This window comes from Pelodiscus sinensis, chromosome 31 (assembly GCF_049634645.1).
Source record: "Pelodiscus sinensis isolate JC-2024 chromosome 31, ASM4963464v1, whole genome shotgun sequence".
Taxonomy (NCBI): Eukaryota; Metazoa; Chordata; order Testudines; family Trionychidae; genus Pelodiscus; species Pelodiscus sinensis.
This window is the reverse complement of record NC_134741.1, coordinates 12218922-12242685: the sequence shown is the minus strand read 5'-3', so window position 1 is coordinate 12242685 and position 23764 is coordinate 12218922. Positions and strand designations below refer to the sequence as shown.

Sequence of the window (23764 nt, the reverse complement as noted above, 5' to 3'; positions counted from 1 at the left end):
AGAGGTGCAAGCTCTGGGAGGGAATTTGAATGCAAGAGGAGGTGGAGAAGGAGATGCTGGCTCAGGGAGGGGGCTCCAGGCTGGAGCGTGTTGGGGTCAGGTGGAGGGTTGGGGTGCTGAGCAAGCCGCAGGCTTGTGGATGTGAGGATGCAGGAGTTTGGGTTCGGGTGTATGAGAGGCTTAGGGCAGGGGGGTTGGGAGTATGATGGGCTCAGGACACAGATTTGTAGTGTGTGGATGGTGCAGGAGTGTTGTGGTAGAAGACTGAGGATGTGGGGGTGCAGGAGTGTTATCATGCTGCAGCAAGATGGGGGGCCAACACAAATGTTTCATCATTGTTTTTATTTATGGGAGTGGCAGGGAACCTGTTTTGGGTCAGGGTTACTGACCCATAGGAAAATCAGTCAGGGTATGTCTACACTACAAAGTTAGTTCGAACTAACAGACGTTAGTTCGAACTAACTTTCCTAGGCGCTACACTAGCGCTCCGTTAGTTCGAACTTAATTCGAACTAACGGAGCGCTTAGTTCGAACTAGGTAAACCTCATTTTACGAGGATTAAGCCTAGTTCGAACTAGCTAGTTCGAATTAAGGGCTGTGTAGACCCTTAATTCGAACTAGTGGGAGGCTAAGGCTTCCCAAGTTTCCCTGGTGGCCACTCTGGCCAACACCAGGGAAACTCTATTGCCCCCCTCCCGGCCCCGGAGCCCTTAAAGGGCCACGGGCTGGCTACACAGTTTGTGCCAGTTGCAAGGCTGCAAGCACCCGTGCCAGCAGACCCTGCACCTGCCACACCATGAGCCATCCACCCGAGGACACCCAGCCCTCCACTGCTCCCCAGGACCAGCCTGGCGGCTCCCAGGAGCCTGCCCGGGGGCGCAAAAGGCGGGCGCCCGCTTGGTCAAGTGCGGAGATCGTGGACCTCATCGAGGTTTGGGGGGAAGCCTCCAATGTCCACGATCTCCGCACTAGCCACAGGAACGCGGCCGTCTATGGCCGCATGGCTGCCAGCCTGGCTGCCAGGGGCCACCAGCACAGCCGGGAGCAGGTCCGGTGCACAATTAAGGACTTGCGGCAGTCCTACTCCCGGGCCTGCCAGCCAGGGGCCGACCCGGAGGCCTGCCCCCACTTCCACGCCCTGGACCGCCTCCTGGGGCCTCATGCCGTCCCTACCCCCCGGGACGTGATTGACCCCGGGGCAGAGGGCCCGCTCCTGGAGACGGAGGAGGAGGGCTCTGAGAGCCAGGAGCCTGCCGCCAGCCTGCCCAGGACCCGGGACCCCCGAGGCACCCCACAGAGCCGCTCGCCTGTGTCGTCTGAGGCCGGGGAGGCGTTCACCTGTGAGTACCATCGTGTTCCCCTTATGTGTATGGGGGGCTGGGGCGAGAGGCAGCCCTGGGACCATGCGCCTGGGCCTTGCCCACCAAGGAGCAGCAGCTGGGGATCCTGCAGGGGCCCTGGCCTTGCAGAGGGGAGCTGGGTTTCACACACCTGGGCCCCTGGGGTAATTGACCGCTGGTCTTGTTGCACCACAGCTGCAGCACCTGGGCCTGCAGGGCGCACCACACCGCCTGCAGCAGCTGCCCGTGCCCGGGCAAGCAGGAGAGCCAGGAACGAGGAGGAGTACCAAAGGTGGCACCTCCGGTTCATGGACCACCAGATCCGCACCCAGGACCACTGGGTCCAAGAGGACCTGAGGCTGCGCCGGAGGAGTCTGGAGGCCCTGGAGGAGCAGGGCCGTGCCCTGCCAGGCCACCTCCAGAGCCTGCTCAACCGCTTCCCATTTCCTCCTCCGCCTGCTCCCCCTGCTCCTCCTGCTCCCGCTCCTGCTTCCGCTCCTGCTTCCTCCACACCCCCCGTCCCTCCTGCCCCCCCCTCCACAACCATTTCCCACCGACGCCCCCGGACCCGCAGTGTGGCGAGACGGGAGAGGCAGCCGGACTCCCACCCCTGAGCTTTCCTTTCCCTTCCTCCCTTCCCTCCCCTTCCAGCTCCCTCGTCCCAGGTTTCCCCCTCCCCTCTCCCACCCTCATTCCTTCCTTCCACCACCCAGTTATGTGAAATAAACAGACATTTTATTAATAAAAACAGACAGGTGTCTTTATTTTACAGTAGGTAGGGAGGGGAAAGGGGAAGGGGGGTAGGGTGGAAGAAGGCCCCAGTGGGGCATGCAGGGAGAGGTCAGTCCTCCTCCTCCACCAGGAAGCTCTCCCGCAGGGCTTCCCGGATCCGGATGGCCCCCCGCTGGGCTTTCCAGATGGCGGCGGTGCGGGGCTGACCGTAGTGTCCAGCCATGCGGTCAGCCTCAGCCATCCAGGCTGGCAGGAAAGCCTCCCCCTTTCGCTCACACAAATTGTGGAGCACACAACATGCTGCCACCATGGGAAGGATGTTGTGCTCGGCCAGGTCCAGACGGGTGAGGAGGCATCGAAAGCGGGCTTTCAGTCGCCCGAAGGCCCCCTCCACCACGATGCGGGCCCTGGTCAGCCTGGCATTGAAGGCTTGGCAGGAGGGATTGAGGTGCCCCGTGTAGGGCTTCATGAGCCAGGGCTGCAGTGGGTAGGCGGCATCCCCCACCAGGCACACGGGCATGTCCACGTCCCCAACCCTGATGTGGCGGTCGGGGAAGAAGGTCCCGGCCTGCAGCCACTGGCACACGGAGGAGTTGCGGTACACCCGGGCGTCGTGTGCTTTGCCGGACCAGCCCACATTAATGTCCGTGAACTGTCCCCAGTGGTCACACACGGCCTGCAGGATGACGGAGAAGTACCCCTTGCGGTTCACGTAACGGGATGCCTGGTGTTCCGGGGCACAGATTGGGATGTGCGTCCCGTCGATGGCCCTACCGCAGTTGAGGAAGCTGAGGGCGCCGAAGCCCCGGATGACGGCGTCCGGGTCGGCGAGGCGGACCACCCTGCGAAGCAGCACCCGGTTGATGGCCTTGACCACCTGCGGAGAGAGACACAGCAAAGCGCCAATCAGTGGGGCGCCCGGGTGGCTGGGAGCGTGCGTGTCCTGGCAGTGCCCCGCGCCCCAATCCCGGAAGCAACCCCCCTGGCGGCGTGTAGTACGGCCGGGACAGCCCGACCCCTCCGGTGCAGGGCACTTTTGCCTCCTCCCGCCCCCCCTTTGTCCCTGGGGCGGCCCATCCCCTCCTCGCAGCCCCCCTCCCCTCCGGCTCAGTGACTGACGAGTGCCGTACCTGCATGAGCACCGCTCCGTCGATGGATCTCCCCACGCCGAACTGGTTCCCGACGGATCGGTAGCTGTCCGGCGTGGAGAGCTTCCAGAGGGCGATGGCCACCCGCTTCTGGAGGGGGATGGCGGGTCTCATGCGAGTGTCCCTTCTTTGCAGGGCAGGGGCGAGCCACTCGCAGAGCTCCAGGAAGGTGTCCCTCCTCATCCTGAAGTTCTGGGTCCACTGTCGAACTAAGTTAGTTCGAATTAGCGCTGTAGTGTAGACGTACCCTCAGGGACCACACAAGTGAGATTAAAAAAAAATGCTCAAAAAAACCCCAAGGCTCACTGATGTAGCCCCAACTGAGATACCTCCCTCCCCTGGCACTCCAGCCCCATGAGGGGTGCGGGGAGCGGGGAGCGGGTAGGTAGAACTGAGGGTCAAGGTTTCAGACCTGGGTTAACTCTTCTGAGGTTCCAAGGGTTAGTGGATTTTGTGGTCTTGCCTAGGCTCTGAGGTGGGACCAAAAATGAGGGGTCCAGTGAGTGGGATAAGGGTGCCGAATCTGTGTGGTAGGTATGGTGCTGGAGCAAGCAGGGGCTAGGTGTCTGGCTGGGGGAAGGGGGCAGAAGCAGGGTGCTGGTGGGTCTCTAACAAGTGGGGAGGGGACAGGAGCAGCTCTGCCAGTACCTGGGGGTTTCCAGGGACAAGTATCTCTTGGGCAGGATCTTCAGGAAGTACTGGAAGAAACGCATGTGCCAGTCCTTTAAGAAATCCAGCCACTCCTCATACCCAATGTCCAGATTCTCTGCTGCCATCTTAGCCCTCTCCCCTCCTCCCCCGTCCCCTCCACCCTGGACCCTGCCTCCCTGGAGCGGGGGGAATGGAAGGGAAAATAAGAAAGTGTGCACACTGCTGTGGGGAGGGGAGGAGCAGCATGCACATTTCCTGACAAGCCAGATCTTGTGCAAAGTTTCAGGACCCCTTCCCCCGCCCCACACACACACAGAAGCCAGCGCTGGATCCAATTTTGTGAGGGGTGGCAGGCTCCTAGTTGCAGGTGGGGGAAGTGAAGGGAGGCTGGGAATACTGACTGTCATCTTCTGGTTGGTGACCACTGTCTTAGCAGAAAAAGAATGTCCAATGCAATAGGCATGTGTGAGTTACAAGGCAAAAGATATCCTGTAGGTACCCACTTATGCAGCAGATATAGCACAGAGATCTCAAGGGAGCAGCTGGACTAGGCATGGTAAGAAACAGGTTGGGGCTCACTCTTTTGCTTCTGCTTTGAAAACATGTGTGACATAGTGACAGTAGCTCCCACAGGTAGGCAGGAGCCTGTGTTTGCAAAGGGGGTGCAGACTGGTGTGGAGACAGGGCAGGGATTCTCATGGTCACTGTGTGTTCAGCATCCCCCATTTGCTGGAAGAGTGCAACTTCCTCTTTCCACAGGAGGCTGCAGGTAGGAGAGGGGGTGGTTGGGCATGGGAGCAGGTCAGGGACTCTTGTGCTCCCTGTGTGTTCAGCATGCCCCCCCCCCTCCACCCCCAATTGCTGAGACAGTGCAGAAAAGAGACATATTATTATTATTATTATTATTAATTCTTCCCAGAAGCCTCTGCAAGCTCTAGATTATTTCTATTATGTGTGTGTGTGGGGGGGGGGGGGGGGAGGGCAGGGGAAAGGCTGTCCAAAAGTCAGTGCGGGACAGTCTCTGTGCTGAGCTATTTACAGTCTAACTAGAAAAAAGAGGTGAGAGAGGAAACTGAGGCACAGTATGGGGAAGTGACTTTCCCAAGGACACTTAGCAGGTCAGTGGCATATCTTGGTCTAACTTCCCCAATTTTCCAAGGCCCAGGCCAGTGTCCTAACCACAAGGATATGTACTCCCTCCCCCGCCCCCCAGCAGTACTGAGCAGTGATGAAGTGGAGACATTCGAAGGGAAAAGTGCCTTGATAAAGCTTCCAGGCCCTGCAGAGAGGGGTTTCCCTCTGGGATGCTGAACTCTTGGGCTGCTCCATGAAAGGTTGAACTCAGTCACCGAGCTGAGCTATGCTAAATACTGTCTGGACCCCAAGTACCTGGAGTCTGCCTCTACAAGGGCTCCAGGCAGCACAAGTCCATGCCAGGTACCACTGGGACCAGACCAGATTGTAGCAAAACATTGATGCTGAATGGTGCTGACCTGTGCTAATGGGTATGTGGGCAAGGACCAGCCAATGTACTCTGGGGCCCGTGCCACAAAGAGCGGTAGGAACAGCACAATGGCAAACTCCAGCTGTTCTTAACACAAACCAACATGTTCAGGAGCCTTGCCCTAGGGCTTAGATCACTGCTGCCCAACCAGTCCAAGCTACAGGGATTCAAGGCTGAAAATGAGAGGAGCTGGGCTGCTTGAATAAAGTTCCATTTCCTTGGTGTCTGAGGTCCTACATCTTCTCCACAATCCCATTGCTGTGCCCAGTATTGCTGTGACTGTGTTGGTCCTGGGAGGTCACACAGACAAGGAAGGTGAAGTCATATCTGCTCATGGTCCAGCTTCTCTGGGTGAGAGACAAGTTTTGAAGCTTACAAAGAGATTCTCTTGAGGTCCAGGAAAGAGTCTGTTCCCCAGAGCTGAGCTCTCTGAAAGCCCAAAAGCTTGGCTCTCTCACCAACAGGAGCTGGACCAGCAGAAGCTATCGCCTCCCTCACTGAGTCTGTCTAGGGAGACTGACACTGTCTTGCAGTTTGGGTGGGAAAACGCCCCCTACAAACAAGTCACCACTCAGAATAAAACAGTCACCACTCAGAATAAAACCACCAACTCATTTGTGTTTGTCAGGAAAAGCTCCAGGCCCATCTGACGACTCTCAGGGAAGAGAGAGAGAAGCTGCTAGGATTAAAGGTGATTTGTGAGGAAAGAAGCCAGAAGTATCTGGTAGGTGTCTGCTGTTCTTCACCAGCGAGGACATGGAGTTGGGAGGGTTGTTTATTGTTTGCTTTCTCTGTGGCCTTGGTGAATGTGTGTTTATGTGTTTCTCCAGGATCATGGGATAGTGTGTGTATGTCACAAATATTCCCTCCCTGGAAAAAAATGAAACATCCATTTTAATTAACAAATTAATTACTATTTATTATGATGTGACTTGGGAGAAGTTTTTTGTGAACAACGATTATTTCCCAGGAGACATGGACACAGCCCTTTAGGGAATATTGGGACCCAAGCTGTAAAAAAAGTCCTCCCCCTTGTGATCAAAATGTATAGTCAAATATGAGGCTGTGAAGGATCACAAATTTTGAACCCCAGGCAGGAAGCTAACACCCTCCCCAGGGCCCTGAGCCAGGTGGGAAGGTAGATCCATGCTCCTGAAAGGGGTGAAGTCCAGTGTTCCAGTGACATTTGAAAGGGCCTGGATGCTGCCACTGCCACAGTGTAGATATAGCCTTAGTGAGATCCTGACTCTGGCTCCAGGCCTGACTCTAGCTTTAGTTTCTGATTTACAGCCACTGCTCTAGGCCTGACAACTCATGTCCTGGTCCCTACACAGACGTCTTAGAAATGGTCTCTCTTTTCAGACTATATTAAAGGTCCTCAGCCTCTGTCCATGTCCTGACCAGCCCTTTCCTTATCTCTTATAGAAACAGACACAAGCCGAGAGGCAGAAGATTGTGGCAGAGTTTCAGCAGCTGCAGCAGTTCCTGGAGGAACAAGAGCGACTCCTGCTGGCCCAGCTGATGAAACTGGACGAGGAGATTGGGAGGCTCCAGACTGACGCTGTCAAAAAACTCTCCATGCAGATTTCCTGTCTCTGCAAGCGGATCGGTGAGCTGGAGGGGACGTATCAGAAGCCAGCGAGTGAATTCCTGCAGGTGAGACTGAGGGAGAAACATCCCAGCTCCCCACACAGGGAAGGGAGGCTCCTGAATCACAAGCACTGGGGTCCAGCTGTCAGACCTGGGTGTAACTCGGCATGTGCATTGCTGCCATGTGAGTGCCTGTTGTGCTTTACAGAGTTACCAGCACAGAGCTATTAGAGATGGCAAAGTCCCATTCACTCAGGAGCTAAGGAGGAGCCTTTGTTTCTCATATTTACAAGATCCCTTCTCTGGAGTCCTCTTTGTGTGTCTATTGGTGTCCACAGTGTGTTGTATGGGACTGACGTTCTTTTCTCTCTCTCTCTCTCCCCCTCCCCTAGGATATTAAAAGCACCTTGAGCAGGTATGTGGCTCTCACTCCCCTTTATACCTGCCACTGCATGACACTGGGAAAGAACTAGGAAATTATGTTAGCATCACATCTTTAAAAACTTCTCAGTGTCACCCTCAGAAGGAGAGAATGGTAGGTGATAAAGTCTGGGTCAGATCAGATGAGACACAATCAAATGAAAAAGAGTCTAACACATCAGGAAATGGCAGACAGATAAATAGTGATAAATTTTTAAGTGCTTATACACAAACACTAGAAATCTAAAAAATAAGCTGGCTGAACTAGAGTGCCTTGTATCAAAGGAGAATATTGATATATTAGGCATCATGGGAACTTGTGAGGACAATCAATGGGACACAGTCATACCAGGGTACAAAATATATCTGAAGGACAAAACAGGTTGTGCTTGGGGTGGAGAGTGGCACTAGATATGAAAGAAAATATAGAATCAAATGAAGTAAAAGTCTTAAATGAACCAAAATGTTCCACAGAATCTCTATGGATAGTAATTCCATGCTTCAATAATAAGAATATAGCAGTAGGGATATATTATCGACAACCTGACCAGGATAGTTATAGTGACAATTAAATGCTAAAACAAAAACCTCAGTAATAGTAAGGGATTTCAACTATTCCCATATGGACTGGGTACATGTCACCTCATGCAGAGATAAAATTTCTTAATAACTTAAATGACTGCTGCTTGGAGCAGCTGTTTCTGGAACCCACAAGGGAACAGTCTATTCTTGATTTAGGCTTAAGTGGAGTGAAGGATCTGGTTCAAGAGGTAAATATAATTGGACCACTTGGAAATAGTGACTATGCTGTAACACCTCAGCAGCCAACACTGTGGCATTTAATTTCAGAGACAGAATGTGAGGAATCATTAAAAAAATGAAAGAGAATAAGAAAGAAAATATCTTATTGCCTCTGTATAAAACCATAGTACTCCCACATCTTGAATACTGCGTATAGATGTGGTCACCTCATCTAAAAAAAGATATATTGGCATTGGAAAAGGTTCAGAAAAGGACAACAAAAATGATTAGAGGTTTGGAACAGGACCCATATGAAGAGAGATTAAAAAGACTTGGACTTTTCAGCTTAGAAAAGAGAACACTAAAGGGGGAAAGTATAAAATCACGACTAATGTTGAAAAAGTGACTAAGGAAAAGTTATTTATTTGTTCCCATAATCTAAGAACTAGGGGGTCACCAAATGAAATGAACAGGCAGCAGGTTTAAAACAAACAAAAGAAGTTTTTTCTTTGAGTGATGTCCCTGTAGGTACTCCACTGTGGGTGCTGGTGCTTCCTCATGCCAGCAACCGGATATTTTTCCAGCAGTGCCCCAGTATGCTGTGCATGCACCCTGGCGCCTCCTCATGCTGTTGGTGTACTTCTCTACCACCCTCAGTGGCAGATGGAGCTACTCAATCTTGCCCCTTTTTCACAAAAAAACCCCCACAAAAATAGTTAATTCTCCTCAATTTTTCTTGTTTTTTCAAGTTTTGAGTCTCTCCCAATCTCCTACCTTAAAAAAACGAAAAAACTAAAAAAACCCTGTTTTTCTCTTTATCCTTCACCCAGACTTCTGTTTTCCTCATGCCTGGCTTTAAATGGTGTGAATCCTGCCAAGATGCTATTGCCATTTCTGATGAGCACATCCTGTGTATAAAGTGTCTGAGAGAGGCCCATCTGATGCAGATGTGTGTGCATTGCTCCAATCTTACAATGAGAGCATGCTGCAACTGTGCTAATAGGCTGAAAACATATCTTTACAAAAAGTTGCTTCAGCCACCATGGGACAACTCTCTTCCCAGGCCTAAACCATCAGACAAGCTGAAAGGTTTGGACAAAATTCGTCCCTCTACCTCTTCTAGCAAGTCAAAGTCAAAAACCCGGGTTTCCCCAGTCAGATTGTTACCCCTGGTACAGTAGACTTCTGATAATCCGGAACCTTTGGGACCTAGGTAGTGCTGGATTATCATATATGACAGAGTATCAGGAGTATCCCAAACCAATCCCCCTCCAGACACTGAGTGTGTGGGTCCCGGAGCCGCCAGTACAGCCTCAAGTCTCCCTCCAGGCACTGGCTGACGCATGTGCACTGAGCGGCTGGCTTCTTAATGAGCTGGCTGGGACTCTGTGTGCAACCCAATCCCTCTCCCCTCCCTTTCCCCAGAGCCAAACACCTCCCCTCCCTGCTGTAACCTACGTGATAGCGGCTGAGCTGAGTGGTTCCAGGTTCTGCCCCGGTTCCATCAGGAGCTCTTGCCATTTTGATGCCGGACTATCAGGAATTCTGGACAATTGGATGCTGGACTATTGGAGTTTTACTGTACCCAGCTCGTTGAGGGTGAGCATCAGCCATTGGCCTGGTACCTCTGGCATGGCACCACCTAAATCATCAGCACCACAAAAAAGGGCCCACTCTGAGCCCAAACAAAAACATTCAGCACCAGCAGCACCAACTGCATCGGCCGAATCTGTGACACCTGCTAGGCACAGGTCGGCAATGAAGCCGGCACCAGAAACCACACCAGATATGGCATCAAAAAGATGCTTTCTCCCAAATCACCATCCCCAATGGCACCAGCAATACCAAACCCCACACACTCAGCCCTGGCACTGACACCTGAGCATGCACAGCACCATACAACCCCTCCCATCCAGGCCTCATCGGCACCATCATCTCGATGTTCATTGGTTTGGTCCATTCATTAATCTCCCCCAGTGAAGCTGGCACTGGGTCACACAGCCGCTTCTCATCTCAGCACTCTAGTTCAACTCACCACCCACCTTGAGAGTCTCACTCCTCCAGATACTGTCACCTGCTTCCACCACCCCCTTGGTAACTCACATCATTATCTGTGTTCACCACCACCCTATCCTGGGCAGTGGCATCTCTGGGAGTCAGCGTCTTCTTGTAAGAGCCACCACACGGCTCCACCAACAACATAAAAAAGACCATCTTAGTCTCCCCAACCTACACCGTCAGCTACAGCACCAAACTCTTCAGAGCCTATTCAATCTGACTTGGATGACTCTCTATTCGAAGGGGAAGACAGGTCCCCCCTGTGCAACTCCTACTCTTTGCCAGACAAGGCTATCATTTCTATCACCCCGCCTCCATCCAACGACTCTAAACAGTTCCAAAAACTTTTTAAAAGAGTAGCTCTGGTGCAGGAATGGGACCTGCAGGAGGTCAACAAGAAACAGTATCCCCTCTTGCACACCTTACAGCTTCCCGTATCCTCCAGGATCGCCCTCCCAATGGATGAAGCCATTATGGACCCTGCCAACATCATCTGGCAAACCCCAGCATTCTTTACTCTCACCAATAAGAGGGTGGACCACAAATATTTTATAGCTAAAGGCATGGACTTCCTCTGTACACACCCTCCCCCTAATTCCCTAGTAGTGGACTCAGTCAGATACAGGGCAAAACAGCTCAACATGAGCTCCACTCCACAGCACAAGGACCATAAATGGATGGATAGCATGGGCTGTATGGTCTTGTGTGACAGGGCGGCGGGGATAGCGCGCCCCAACTCCGCACTAGGGCGCCGCGGGGGACCGGCGCCGAGACGCCTGAGTGGCTCTGCCGCACCTGTTCTGCGGCGGCTGCCGCCGCAGGCGAAAACAGAGCGGCTGGGAGCATGAGCCCCAATCCCGCGCCCTGCACCAGGGGCGCCGCGGAAGACTGCCACCGGGACGCCCGAGCGGCTCTGCAGCACCGGTCCCGCAGTGACTGGCGGCACAGGCGCAGGAGCCTCCACGACGGGCTGCCCACGCACTCACCCGGCCCTCCCCCCAGGGGCATGCGCCGGCGTCCCTGACCAAGAGCGCCAGGTTTAAAAGCCAGGCAGCTAGGACACAGGGGGGGAGAGGAGGCTCTGGCGGGACGCCCAGCAGACACCCGCCGAGGACTGAGGGGCGGTGGCAGGACCAACAGCGGACCCCGGACGAGCAACCGAGAGCCCCGTGGTCAGAGTGGGTGAGTCACCCCTGTCACCCCGCCGAACCAGACTGAGACTGACGGGCCCTAAAGGTTCGGAGGAAGCAGCCCAGGATGGGGTCGGATACCCCTGGGACCCGTGAGTTGCGGCCGTAGCCCCCCCCCCCCCGTTGGGCAGCACGTCTCGGACGCACTCCCTTAGGGTCCTGGGCTGGGACCTGGAGAGGGGGCGGGCCTAGGTCCCCCTCCGCCCCGGTAGTTCACCGGAGGACTAGTGAAGAGCGAGATAGCGGAGCCTAGTGGCCCCCTCCCCCCCAGGAAAGGGGGCGGGAGCGTTACATCTATTCTTCAGCTACCTTGATCCTTAGAGCAGCAAATTACACTGTGATACTGGTCAATTATGATTACTCCTACTATTCTAAATTCCAGGATCTTTAAAAGTTTCTTTCAGAGCACAAGAGGCTGATTTTTCTCAAAGGTGGGACAAGGGACCCCCTGGCTATAAGGCAGTGAGTGGGTTCTGGCATGACTTAAAGGATATGGCATTCTCCTGGGGAGTGCAGGATAGTACGTTTGAGGCAAGACTGGAGGAAGGCAGCATAAGGGTCTTGCTGGAAATAGGGAGGTGGGGTGGGCTTTGTCATCACATAGGGCATTCATCTGGGGAGCACAGGAAGTGCATATCATCTCCCACATGGCATTACAATCTGCCATGGACATGGCTGACACCAACAGCAAGTCATGCCTAGCCAAATTGATTAGCATCTATGATGAGGTAACTGGCTCTGTGGACATGAGGAAGTCAGTGGATGTGATATACCTTGACTTTAGCAAAGCTTTTGATACTCTCTCCCACAATATTCTTGCCAGCAAGTTAAAAAAGTATGGACTGGATAAATGGACTGTAAGATGGATAGAAATCTGGCTAGATTTTCAGACTCAACAGGTGGTGATCAAAGGCATGATGTCTGGTTGGTGGTTGGTTTCAAGTGGAGTGCCCCAAGGATTGGTTCTAGGGCTGGTTTTGTTCAACATCTTTATTAATGACCTGGTTTGCACCCTCAGCAAGTTTTCAGATAATGCTAAGATAAACATTGAAGGGTAGGGATAGGGTCCAGAGTGACCTAAAAAAATTAGTGGATTGGGCCAAAAGAAATCTGATGAGGTTCAACAAGGACAAGTGCAGAGTCCTGCACTTGGGATGGAAGAATCCCAAGCATTACTACAGGCTGGGAACCAGCTGGCTACATAACAGTTCAGCAGAAAAGGACCTGGGAATTACAGTGGATGAGATGCTGGATATGAGACAGCAGTGTGCCCTTGTAGCCAAGAATGCTAATGGCATATTAGGTTGCATTAGGACGAGTATTGCCAGCAGATCTAGAGAAGTTATTATTCCCCTTTATTCTGCTCTGGTGAGGCCACATCTGGGCTGTGTCTAGACTGGCCAGTTTTTCTGGAAAATCAGCCACTTTTCCAGAAAAACTTGCCAGCTGTCTACACTGGCCGCTTGAATTTCCGCAAAAGCACTGACTTCCTACTGTAAGAAATCAGTGCTTCTTGCGCAAATACTATTCTTCTCCCGTTCAGGCAAAAGTCTCTTTTGCGCAAAAAAGAGCTCAGACTTGCTTTCTGCAAAAAATCCCCGATCGCAAAAATGGCGATCGGGGCTTTTTTGCGGGAAAGCGCGTCTAGAATGGCACGGATGCTTTTCCGCAAAAAGTGTATTTGTGGAAAAGCGTCCGTGCCAATCTAGACGCTCTGTTCCAAAAATGCTTTTAATGGAAAACTTTTCCGTTAAAAGCATTTCTGTAAAATCATGCCAATCTAGACGCAGCCCTGGAGTATTATGCCCACTGCAGAAAAGGTGTGGATGCATTGGAAAGGGTCCAGTGGAGTGTAACCAAAATGATTAGGGGGCTGGAGCACATGATCTATGAGGAGTGGCTGAGGGATATGGGCTTATTTAGTCTGCAGAAGAGGAGAGTGAGGGGGAATTTGATAGCAGCCTTCAACTTCCTGAAGGGAGGTTCCAAAGAGTATGGGGAGAGGCTGCTCACAGTAGTGACAATTGGTAGAACAAGAAGAAATGGTCCCAAGTTACAGTGGAGGAGGTCTAGGTTGGATCTTAGAAAAAACTATTTCATTAGGAGGGTGGTGAAGTGCTGGAATGGGTTCCTTAGGGAGATGGTGCAATATCTATCCCTAGAGGTTTTTAAGTCTCGGCTTGACAAAGCCCTGGCTGGGTTGATTTAGTTGGGATTGGTCCTGCTTTGGGCAGGGGTCTGAACTTGATGACCTCCCGAGGTCTCTTCTAGCCCTATGATTCTATGATACTGCTGCCTGGGTCACAGTCTCAGCTATGTGGAGAGCATCATGGCTCCAAGCGTCTGGGAGTACTTAGGGGCTTTCAGCAGAAAGTAGAAGACCTTCCCTTTGACAAGACCAACCTATTTGCCGTGAAAACAGATGAAGTCCTTCATTCAATGAAGACTCCCGCATGACCCTCTGGACATGTATGCACCCCCTTTCAAGAGAACAAGATATAACACCTACCAAAGGCCAGGGAACCATACTGAACACAGTCCAGATACGACTTCCACCAGAAACACAGGCCTCAACAGCACAGACCTCAGCGCCAACAATAGCAACCCTCCACTTCTTTATCAAAGCAGCAGATTTGATGGTTTGGTCGAGAGCCAGAAAGACATCCCTACTACTGTCACACCCCCAACCAAATAGTTACAAGTTCAACCATTGCCTCCAGCCCTTTTTACACCAATAGGCACAAAGAACATCAGACCAATGGGTATTGGAACTCATCAAAGTGGGTTACTCCATCCCCTTTATTTCTCGTCCTCCTAACCACCCTCCCTCCCTGTCCCTCTTCATGGACCCCTTTTACAAGACCCTCCTTCAACAAGAGGTCCTCCACCTCCTACACATAGGTGTGATAGAGCCAGTACCAACGGCTTTTCAAGGGAGAGGGTTTTACTCAACATACTTCCTAACTCAGAAGAAGAATGGTGGATGGAGACCCATTCTGGATTTAAGTAGGCTCAAGTACATCGCATACCAATGGTTCAAGCTGGTAACACTAACAACAATTATTCCAGAGCTAGATCAAGGGGTATGGCTTTCAGCTCTTGACCATTAGAACATTTATTTTCATAATGATACATCCTGCCCACAGGCATTTTCTATGATTTTCAGTGGGGAATCATTACCAATACACCATTACCAATATCGAGTACTGTCTTTTGGCCTTTCAACAGTTCCTAGAGTTTTTTCCAAGACTCTAGCCATTGTTGTGACATTCCTACGCCATCGGGGAGTCATAATATTCCTATACCTGGATGACTGTCTCATAAAAGGCACATCCTTCCTGGAAATGCAAGACATAGTCAACAATACCATGGGTCTTCTACTTCATCTCGGTTTCCATACCAGAAGTCTACACTTCACCCTACTCAAACTGTAAAATGTATAGGAGCTCACATCAACACCATCGCAGCCAAGGCAACTCTGCCCGTGCAGAGATTTGAGGCTGTTTACAACCTCATACTGGTGTCACATGCGACCTCTGCTACAACAGTCCATGAATAGGCCACCACTTATATGGTCTGATTGGCCAGGCTACACATGAAATGCCTCCAGTCCTGGCTGGCCACACTTTACACCCCTTCCAGGGACTCCCTCTCCAAGACAGTCACCATCCCACCACGTATCTTCAGTTCATTGGAATGGTGAATGCATCCACACAATGTACTACGGGGCATACTATTTCATCAGCTGGCCCTGACAGTCACCATTACTACCAATGCATCCCTTATGTGATGGGGGCTCATCTCGGACCCTATACTGTACAAAGCAAATGGTCCTTCAGCAAACAAACGCTATCACCACATACTCAACTAGGTTGTGGCCTCAAACTGCTTTCCCCAAAAATGTGCCTCTAGAGAACATTTGCAAGGATGCCACATGGTCATTCGATCACACATTTGCAAAACACTGGGGCTACATCTACACTGACATGATCTTGTGCAAAAACTCTTTAGCACAAGAGTTCTTGCGTTAAAGTAGTTGTGCAAGAGATCGTCTACACTGGCATGTGTTTTTGCACAAGAGATGTTCTTTTGCGCAAAAGCATCCATGCCAGTGTAGACTCTCCCTTGCGCAAGAAAGCTCTGATGGCCATTTTAACCATAGCGCTTTCTTGTGCAAGAAATTCATGTCGCCTGTCTACATTGACCTCTTGCGCAAGAACAGTTGTGCAAAAGGGCTTATTCCTGAGCGGGAGCATCATAGTTCTTGTGCAAGAAGCCCTGATTTCATACAGTAGAACGTCAGTTTACTTGCGCAAGAACACACGGCCAGTGTAGACAGGCAGCAAGTTTTTGCGCAAGAGTGGCCACTTTGGCACAAGATCACGCTAGTGTAGACACAGCCTACATGCTTACCTCTGCCATCATATAATCTATGGCTGATGGAAAAGCATCATTATCCTCAGCTCCAGGGACAGAGCTCCAAACCTGCCTCCACAATTTGACTACTGCTTGGTAGTCACCCAGAGTGGAGCACTCATAGGGATATCACTCGAAGAAGAAAAGAGAGTTACTCATCCTGTGCAGTAATAGGGGTGTAGTAAGTTGAGGGTCAGTAACATGGAGTCAGCAGGCCTGAATAGAGGCCTGTAACATGAAAGCAGCAACAGGCCTAGAATCTAGAAAGCAAGACTTTGGTTCAGGAACACAGGAACCAAGAAAGAGACCCTATTGATAATTGTGTGATTGTGTAAGTTAGGTAGAGCATGGAAGGACACAGGGAGGCACTGGCTACAGACTGTAAGCCAAAGGGGAGTAGTGAAACATCTTAATAAGAAATGTCTTGGTACAAAGACTCCCCCAAAACTAATGCACATACCTACCTAGGTTCAGGACCAGGTTGAGATTGACAGCATGAAGGATGGTAAGTTATTCCTCCTTCCGTAAGGTATGGGGTGGTAACTAGGCAACAGAGAGTGGTAACCTGATAGGTAAAGAAATGATGTAAGTTTGGACCTGTCTATAAAAGGACACTGCAAAGGGTGTTCTCCGGCCGACCTTGGGGAGGGGAGGGGGGCACACTAGGCACCTGAACAGCAGGTATCATTGCCTAAACTTACAGAATGCACAGTAGCTTAACTCTGACTGACTGCTGTTAATATCTGTTATATGGCAATAGGCCTGCCCGGTGTTGGTACCTTGTCAACGTGGGCCATAGTGCCCAATGGTATAACGTTGTACTGATCTCTGTTACCAACTGGTAGAGCTTGGCATTTGACAATAAACCTGCTTGATTTATTTCAAACCTTGCCTGCATCTATCATTTCCGGGGCCTCTCAGAGATCTCCTATGTTGACTCGAGCACGGGGTCTAAAACCCTAGATAAAGGGAGTACCGATTATTACACACGCAGCGGAAAGTTTATCATCCCCGTAGGAGTAGAGGTCCTGTCAGGAGTGCGCCAGGATGACCCTGACCAGACGATGCTGACATTGACTGTTCAGACCACCGAAGGTACCGAGGTACAGAACACTGAGGAACGACAGGGGGTTCTTTAAGTTGTGTGTCCCCATGGGTGCTCCACTACCCTCCCTCCTTCCCTTGCTTTGGAGCCTTCTGGGTCCAGTGACAAGGACTGAGAAGGAACAGAGGGGGCTGTGCTGCATTCATGCCTAACGGACACCAATGGCATGAGAAGGCTCCAGGGCGTGTGTGCAGCGAGGCAGGGGCACTGTTAGAAAAATCTCTGGTTGCTGGTGCAAGAACGCATAAGCACCCAGAGTGGAGCACCCATGAGGACACACATCTCAAAAAAACGTTACTGCACAGGGTGAGTAACTCTCTTTTTTTCTTCACACATCACACAGTCTGCCTATGGAACGCCTTGCCAGAGGATGTTGTGAAGACTAGGACTTTAACAGGATTTAAAAAAGAGCTAGATAGATTCATGGAACTTAGGCCCAACAATGGCTATTAGCCAAGATGGGTAGGAATGGTGTCCCTAGCTTCTGTTTGTCTGGAAATGGGTGACAGGGGAGGGATCACATGATGATTATTTGTTGAGTTCCCTCCCTCTGGGGTACCTGGCATTGGCCACTATCAACAGACAGGTCACTGGGCTGGATGCACCTTTGGTCTGACCCAGAATGGCCATTCTTATGTTCTCTCCATGGCTCTACAGCCAGATGTGAGAGGAAGGTCACAGGCTGGGCACAAATCTCTGATCAGCGTCAGCCTGAGGATCTCACCCTTGCACAGCAGACTCTGGAATTCCCCATTCAGGGGCACAGTCTGACCTCAAGTGTTTCCTAGAGCTGTCACCTCCCTGGGGACTGGCTGCCACTGGACTGTGGGGTGGAACATGGGCCTGTCACTGCTGGGCACTGGGCACCATTCACCCAGGGCAGCAGGGACCAAGAGTCTGTCCCATCCAAGGTCTGTTTGGACACTTTTGTGGAATGGGCTGGAAAGGGGGGATCTGGTGTCTCAGTCTAGTTCCTACATGACAGATTTCTACAGCACTTAACCTGGGAACCTCCTGACTGTCAGAGCCTAGAGGCCAAGGAGTAAGTTAGCCATGGAGACTCAATTCCCCTTTTGTCCCCCAGAGTTGGTCTCTCCAGGCAAGACTATTAATGGGACCTTTGAGGGGGACATTGCATGGCCAAGGGCTGCGCTGCCTCTGCTCTCAGGCTGGAAAATTGGAGAGATTCTAACTCCAGGCCCATTAGACCGGTGACTCATTAACAGGAACTTAAGAACTGGGTCACCCAGTGCAGTATCACTATGTGACATTATTTCTCTCCAGATGCGAGACGGGGCAGTTCCAGCCACCAGATGTGATTTATCCTGAACTGGAAGAGCGAGTCAGAGGTTTCTTCCAGATAAATATTGAGCTATCAGAGACTCTGAGGAAGTTCAAAGGTACCTACAAGGGATGGAGGAGGGGAAAGTGAGTTAAGTGTCTGAGACTGAGGAAAGAGAATGGTGCTGGTCAATTGGTTCATAACTAGATTATGCTTCTATTTAACTGAGGGGTGAGAATGGCACACACTTGGGTTCTAGGACACTCAGGTAGATTAATTTATTTGTTCCAAAAGCAGAGAGAAGCTGAGTAAACAGACCCAACTGCTCACAAGTAGAGCCAAGATTTTGCAAACTCTTAACCAGTGGCAGCCCGTCCATAGGCATGAACTAGGTGGTTGCCTAGGGTGCCAAATTAAATGGCCATTGAGGGGTTTGGAGGTGGGGGCGCCGATCATGTGCCAATTGCGCATTTCGCCTAGGGCGCCAGTTGCTGGCAGCTCATCTAGAGCCGCTCCTGCTCTTAACATCATGTTAGCACCAAAAAAATCAAAGGGGGTAAAGTTGCTTTTATGGCAAAGTCTATCCTTGATGCATCAGTAAATGAAAAAGAGAAACCAATTCTCTGGACTCTGAAAGGCCAGAGGGGATGATGAGGTGGAAAGTAAATCACACTTGGAGATTGTCTGTCCTGGGATGGACAAAGAGTAGGAATCAGTGGCCAGTTTTCTAAATGGAAAGAGGAAACACTTTCCCTACAGGTCCATCCTGGGACCAATCATATTCAGCATATTCTGCATAACTGGTCTAGAGAAAGGGATAAAGAGGGAAGTAGCAAAATTTGCAGATGATAGAAGACTGTTCAAGATAGTTAAGACCAAAGCTGCCTGTGAAAAGCTTCAAATGGATGTCACAAAACTTGGTGGGCAACAAAATGGCAAATTAATTTTAATGTTGATAAATGCAAAGTAATGCATATTGGAAAACATAATCCCAACTATACATGTGAAATTATGGAGACTAAATAAGCTCAAGAGAAAGATCTTGGAAAGAGAATTGGAGTTATTGTGAATTGTTTTCCAAAAATATCTACTCAGTATGCAGCAGCAGTCAAAAAAGCAAACAGAATGTTGGGAATAATTAAAAAAGGAATAGATAATAAGGAAAATATCTTATTGCCTCTATATAAATCGATAGTATTCAAGATGTGTATGCCCACATCTTGAATACTGTGTGCCAATGTGGCCACCCCATCTCAAAAAAGATATATTGGATTTGGAAAACATTCAGAAAAGAATAACAAAAATGATTAGGGGTAAGGAAAAGTTTCCATATGAGGAGAGACTAAATAACACTGGGGCTTTTCAGTTTGGGAAAGAGACAAATAAAGGGAAATTTGATAGAGATTTATAAAATCATGATTTGTGTGGAGAAAGTGAATAGAGGGTTATTTATTCCTTCCCATAAGAGAAAAACCAGTGGTCATCAAATAAAATTAATAGGTAGCAGGTTTAAAACAAACAAAAGGAAGTTTTTCGTCACACAATGCACTGTCACCCTGTGGAACTCCTTGAAATAGGATTTTGTGAGGCCCAAGACTATAACAGGGTTCAAATAATAGCTACATAAATTCATGGCCGATAGGTCCATCAATGTCTATTAACCAGGGTAGGCAACATTGGTGTCCCTATTCTCTGTCAAAAGCTGGCAATGGGTGACAGGAGAAGGATCACCTGCTCTGTTCATTCTCTCTGCAGCTCCTGGCATTGGCCACTGTTGGAAAACAAAATACTGGATTAGATAGACCTTTAGTCTGACCTATTATAGATATTCTCATCTTCTTATGTTTCCACGATGGTTCCAAAGCGGAGGGATGTTGGTTCCATTGCTGGGAAGCACCTGAATGAGAGGAAATATAAAATTTCAGACCTTTTCATATAAAATATCTGAGTGAGTCTCTGTCTGTTCCTCTGTCATAATTAAAACACCGTTCTAGTAGTGTGGAGTGGGGACACTGGGATAAACATGAAAGCCTTGAATCTCACCTCTCTGATCCTTTTCTCTGCCAGACACTCTGCCATCCTCACTGGAGAGAGCAAGAGGAAAATCCCTGGGAGCTTTCAAACCAGGTGAGTTTGCAGGTGGAGATTGTATTTATCTTCCTGAGGGTTGTAGCTAAAGTTACCAGCCAAATGGACCATGACCATGACATGCACAGCCCTAACACTAACATAGGGTATGTCTACACTACCCCGCTAGTTCGAACTAGCGGGGTAATGTATGCATACCGAACTTGCTAATGAAGCCCGGGATTTGAATTTCCCGGGCTTCATTAGCATAAAGCCGGCGCCGCCATTTTTAAAAGCCGGCTAGTGCGAACCCCGTGCCGCGCGGCTACACGTGGCACGGGCTAGATAGTTCGGACTAGCAAGCCATTCCGAACTATCTGTACACCTCGTTCCCCGAGGCGTACAGATAGTTCGGACTAGCAAGCTACTCCGAACTATCTAGCCCGTGCCGCGTGTAGCCGCGCGGCACGGGGTTCGCACTAGCCGGCTTTTAAAAATGGCGGCGCCGGCTTTATGCTAATGAAGCCCGGGAAATTCAAATCCCGGGCTTCATTAGCAAGTTCGGTATGCATACATTACCCCGCTAGTTCGAACTAGCGGGGTAGTGTAGACATACCCTTAGTTATCAGTGACAAGATCCATGGAACCAGGGGGCCCAATACTTCCTAATATTGGGATAGTTGGAGGGCTAGGAGCCATGTTGACCCCACATATTGCAAGCCCTGTGTTGGGGCAGCTGATCAGCTCCCCTCTTCCTCAGGAAGGGCAGTAGCCTCTTCCCTGTGCTGGTCTCTCCCAGTAGCCTGACTCCAGCTCCTCTTCCCTAGGCTCTGCCCCCTGGCCAGGCCAGAAGGTAGAAATGGGCTGTCCCCTATCAAGCTCGAGATGCCCAGAAGAGCCCTGGCCCCTCCACCTGCCCTAGGTGGCACACTCCAAGAAGTGGGGCCATGGACCAGGGGCTGCTCTCGGGCCCCCAGTCCTTGACCCCAGGCAGGTGGAGGGTCAGGGGATCTCCACAATGACCAAGGCTCCCAGCCTGTCCGGGGATGGGACCTCAGTTGGAAGAGGAGGAGGAGGGGGTGGTTATAAAAGGGGTGGGGCCGAAGGCTGTGGGACCTTGTGCCCCCCACTCCCACAATTCTACCAAGGTTCCAGAATTCTGGGGGGCAGTGTCCCAAGCTGATGTTACATGAACACACCTGACACCAGCTGTGGGACTGAGTTTCTGCCCAGGCTGCTGCACAGAAACCCTCTCCCTGAACAGCACCCGCATGGAGCTCCCTGCCCTGAGGCTGCCCCATCCCTCTGCTTTACCCCAGTGCAGGGCACCCTCCCCGCATTGCTCTTCTCCATCTGGCCTTTCCTCTGGCCAGGGCTGGCCTCTCCCATTGGGGCAAGTACCTGCCTTGGGGAGACGCTTGCCCTGTGATGCTGGCAGCTCCTCCCTTCTCTTTGGGCTGGGGCTGGCCTACCCAATGCCCAGGCCCTGCTCTCTGGGGTGAGGCAGCTATTCCGCCACGCTGCACCCTCCCCTCTGTGCCCTGGACGGGGATTGGAGGCTGCAGCAGGGGAGGGATTTTCCCTCTGCGGTTGAAAGCTGGTACCTGCCTCCTCTGCCCCTGCCTCACAGAACCCTCCTGCTCTGGGCCTGACCCTGGGGATGGAGCAGCCCGAGCTGGGGGGCAGGAGACTGCAGCCTCTGTTCACAAATCAGAAATTATTGAAGTGGGTCCCCATTGCCCAGGCTGAGACACTGCAGTGACAGCTCAGCTCAGTCTTAGGGCCCAGGACACAGGCAGCTCCCTGGGGTCCAGGCCTGTCCCCATGGTCATCTAGTAGCCTAGGCGGGAAAGGCACAGACTTCCCAAACCACCTGGCATGGCCCCACCCACATCTGCCCCCAGAACACCTGCTGTAGGCATACCAACGGCGGAGTGTTGCTGCCCCCAAATACCTGCTGTCCCTCTGTTCTGGGGCCAGGGAGGTTGGAGCCATGCAGCCTCCTCCCTCCCTGGTACTCCAGGCCCAGGGAGGCTGAGGTGCATGTGCACTTGCCCCCTTCCTGAGGGGGGCAGGATGTGCACTCGGCACTGCCCCACCCCCTCTCCTCCCTGTGCTGGGGCCTCAGCAGAATGGGTGGGGCTGTAGGTAAGGCTGGGGGACTCACTCATCCAGCCCCTAGCTACAACCACTGCCCATGCTTGCCCCTGCCAGATCAAGGCTGCTGGGGACGGTGAGAAATGGCCTCAGACGCCCATAGGGCTGGGCTCTGCCCTTCACACTCTGATTCTCTCTCCCCAGCAAATGTGACTCTGGATCCCGACACGGCTCATCCCAAACTTGTTCTCTCTGAAGATGGAAAAAGTGTGAGACGAGCAGACACACGACAGTGGCTGCCCGACAACCCAGAGAGATTTGACACTTGGGTCTGTGTGCTGGGCCGTGAAGGATTCACCTCGGGGAGACATTGCTGGGAGGTGGAGGTGGGGGATGGGGAATTATGGGCTGTGGGGGTGGCCAGAGAGTCTGTGAGCAGGAAGGGAGGGATCAACCTTAGCCCTGAGGAGGGGATCTGGGCTGTGGAGCAGGATGAGGAAGAATTCCGGGCTCTCACCTGCCCTGCGAGCCCCTTGCCCCTGAGCCAGACTCCCAGCAGGATCCGGGTTTGTCTGGACTGTGACTGGGGGCAGGTAACATTTATTGATGCTGGCAATGAGGCCCCAATCTTCACTTTCCCGCTGGGCTCCCTCCCTGGGGAGAGAATCCGACCCTGGTTCTGGGTGGGGTGGCTGGAATTCTGTTTCAAACTGTATCCCTGAGATATCTGGGGGGGGCCTCACCCCCTCACATTCTATATCATGTCTCCTTGTGGACTGTCTATGCTGCAGTCTCTATGACCCTGGAAACTGCTGGAGGTTTCAGTTCTGTGCAGCCTTTGGCCTATTCAACCACAGAGAGCATTGAGTGCAGAAATTTTGGTGGTGTTCAGAATGCTGAGAACCAAACTCTCCCCAACCCTAATTCTCCTCACTCCCTCTGTAGCCTGTCCTTGCCTGCAAATCTATAACTTTTCATTGTTTTCATTCTATTCTAGCAGTGACGCAAGGACCTATGAGATCTCATCCTGTAACAAGCTAGCTTTGGCAGTAGGGTAGATTAATTATAAGACATCGTATATTTGATATTTTTTAAATATGGCAGTATGGAATTAAATATATAGAATATAATATTAAAGAATTTAATGCTAAATATCAGAATGTGCTGGATTAACCATAAAGCCATTGCGCCGACACCAAGAAACCAACATGCTGACGTACAATACAGCATGCAGACAATTCTCTTTTCAGTATACAGAATATCGTACATGGTATCTGATGCTAGTCTCACAGGTGCAATGTCATGACATGTTATCTGAGTTTAAGATTGGTAGGCCCCTAACAATACTTTGACTTGAAGGGGCAAACATCCTACTTTCTCAGAAAAATAGGAATGTGTTAGTCAAAAACACCCCTTTGCATGA

The 23764-nt window shown here is 51.2% G+C and overlaps 1 protein-coding gene across 1 annotated transcript in view; it reads left to right on the top strand.

The window, feature by feature from the left end:
* Positions 1–23344, top strand: part of LOC102445624 (E3 ubiquitin-protein ligase TRIM7-like) — a 28429-nt gene extending 5085 nt beyond the window's left edge. The window contains exons 3-9 of the mRNA XM_025180053.2: positions 6004–6099; positions 6801–7031; positions 7358–7380; positions 18180–18295; positions 20245–20304; positions 22546–22727; positions 23339–23344. Of these exons, the coding sequence (XP_025035838.2) occupies positions 6004–6099; positions 6801–7031; positions 7358–7380; positions 18180–18295; positions 20245–20304; positions 22546–22727; positions 23339–23344 (714 nt within the window). The remainder of the gene's footprint in view (positions 1–6003; positions 6100–6800; positions 7032–7357; positions 7381–18179; positions 18296–20244; positions 20305–22545; positions 22728–23338) is intronic.
* The last annotated feature ends 420 nt before the right edge of the window (positions 23345–23764 follow it).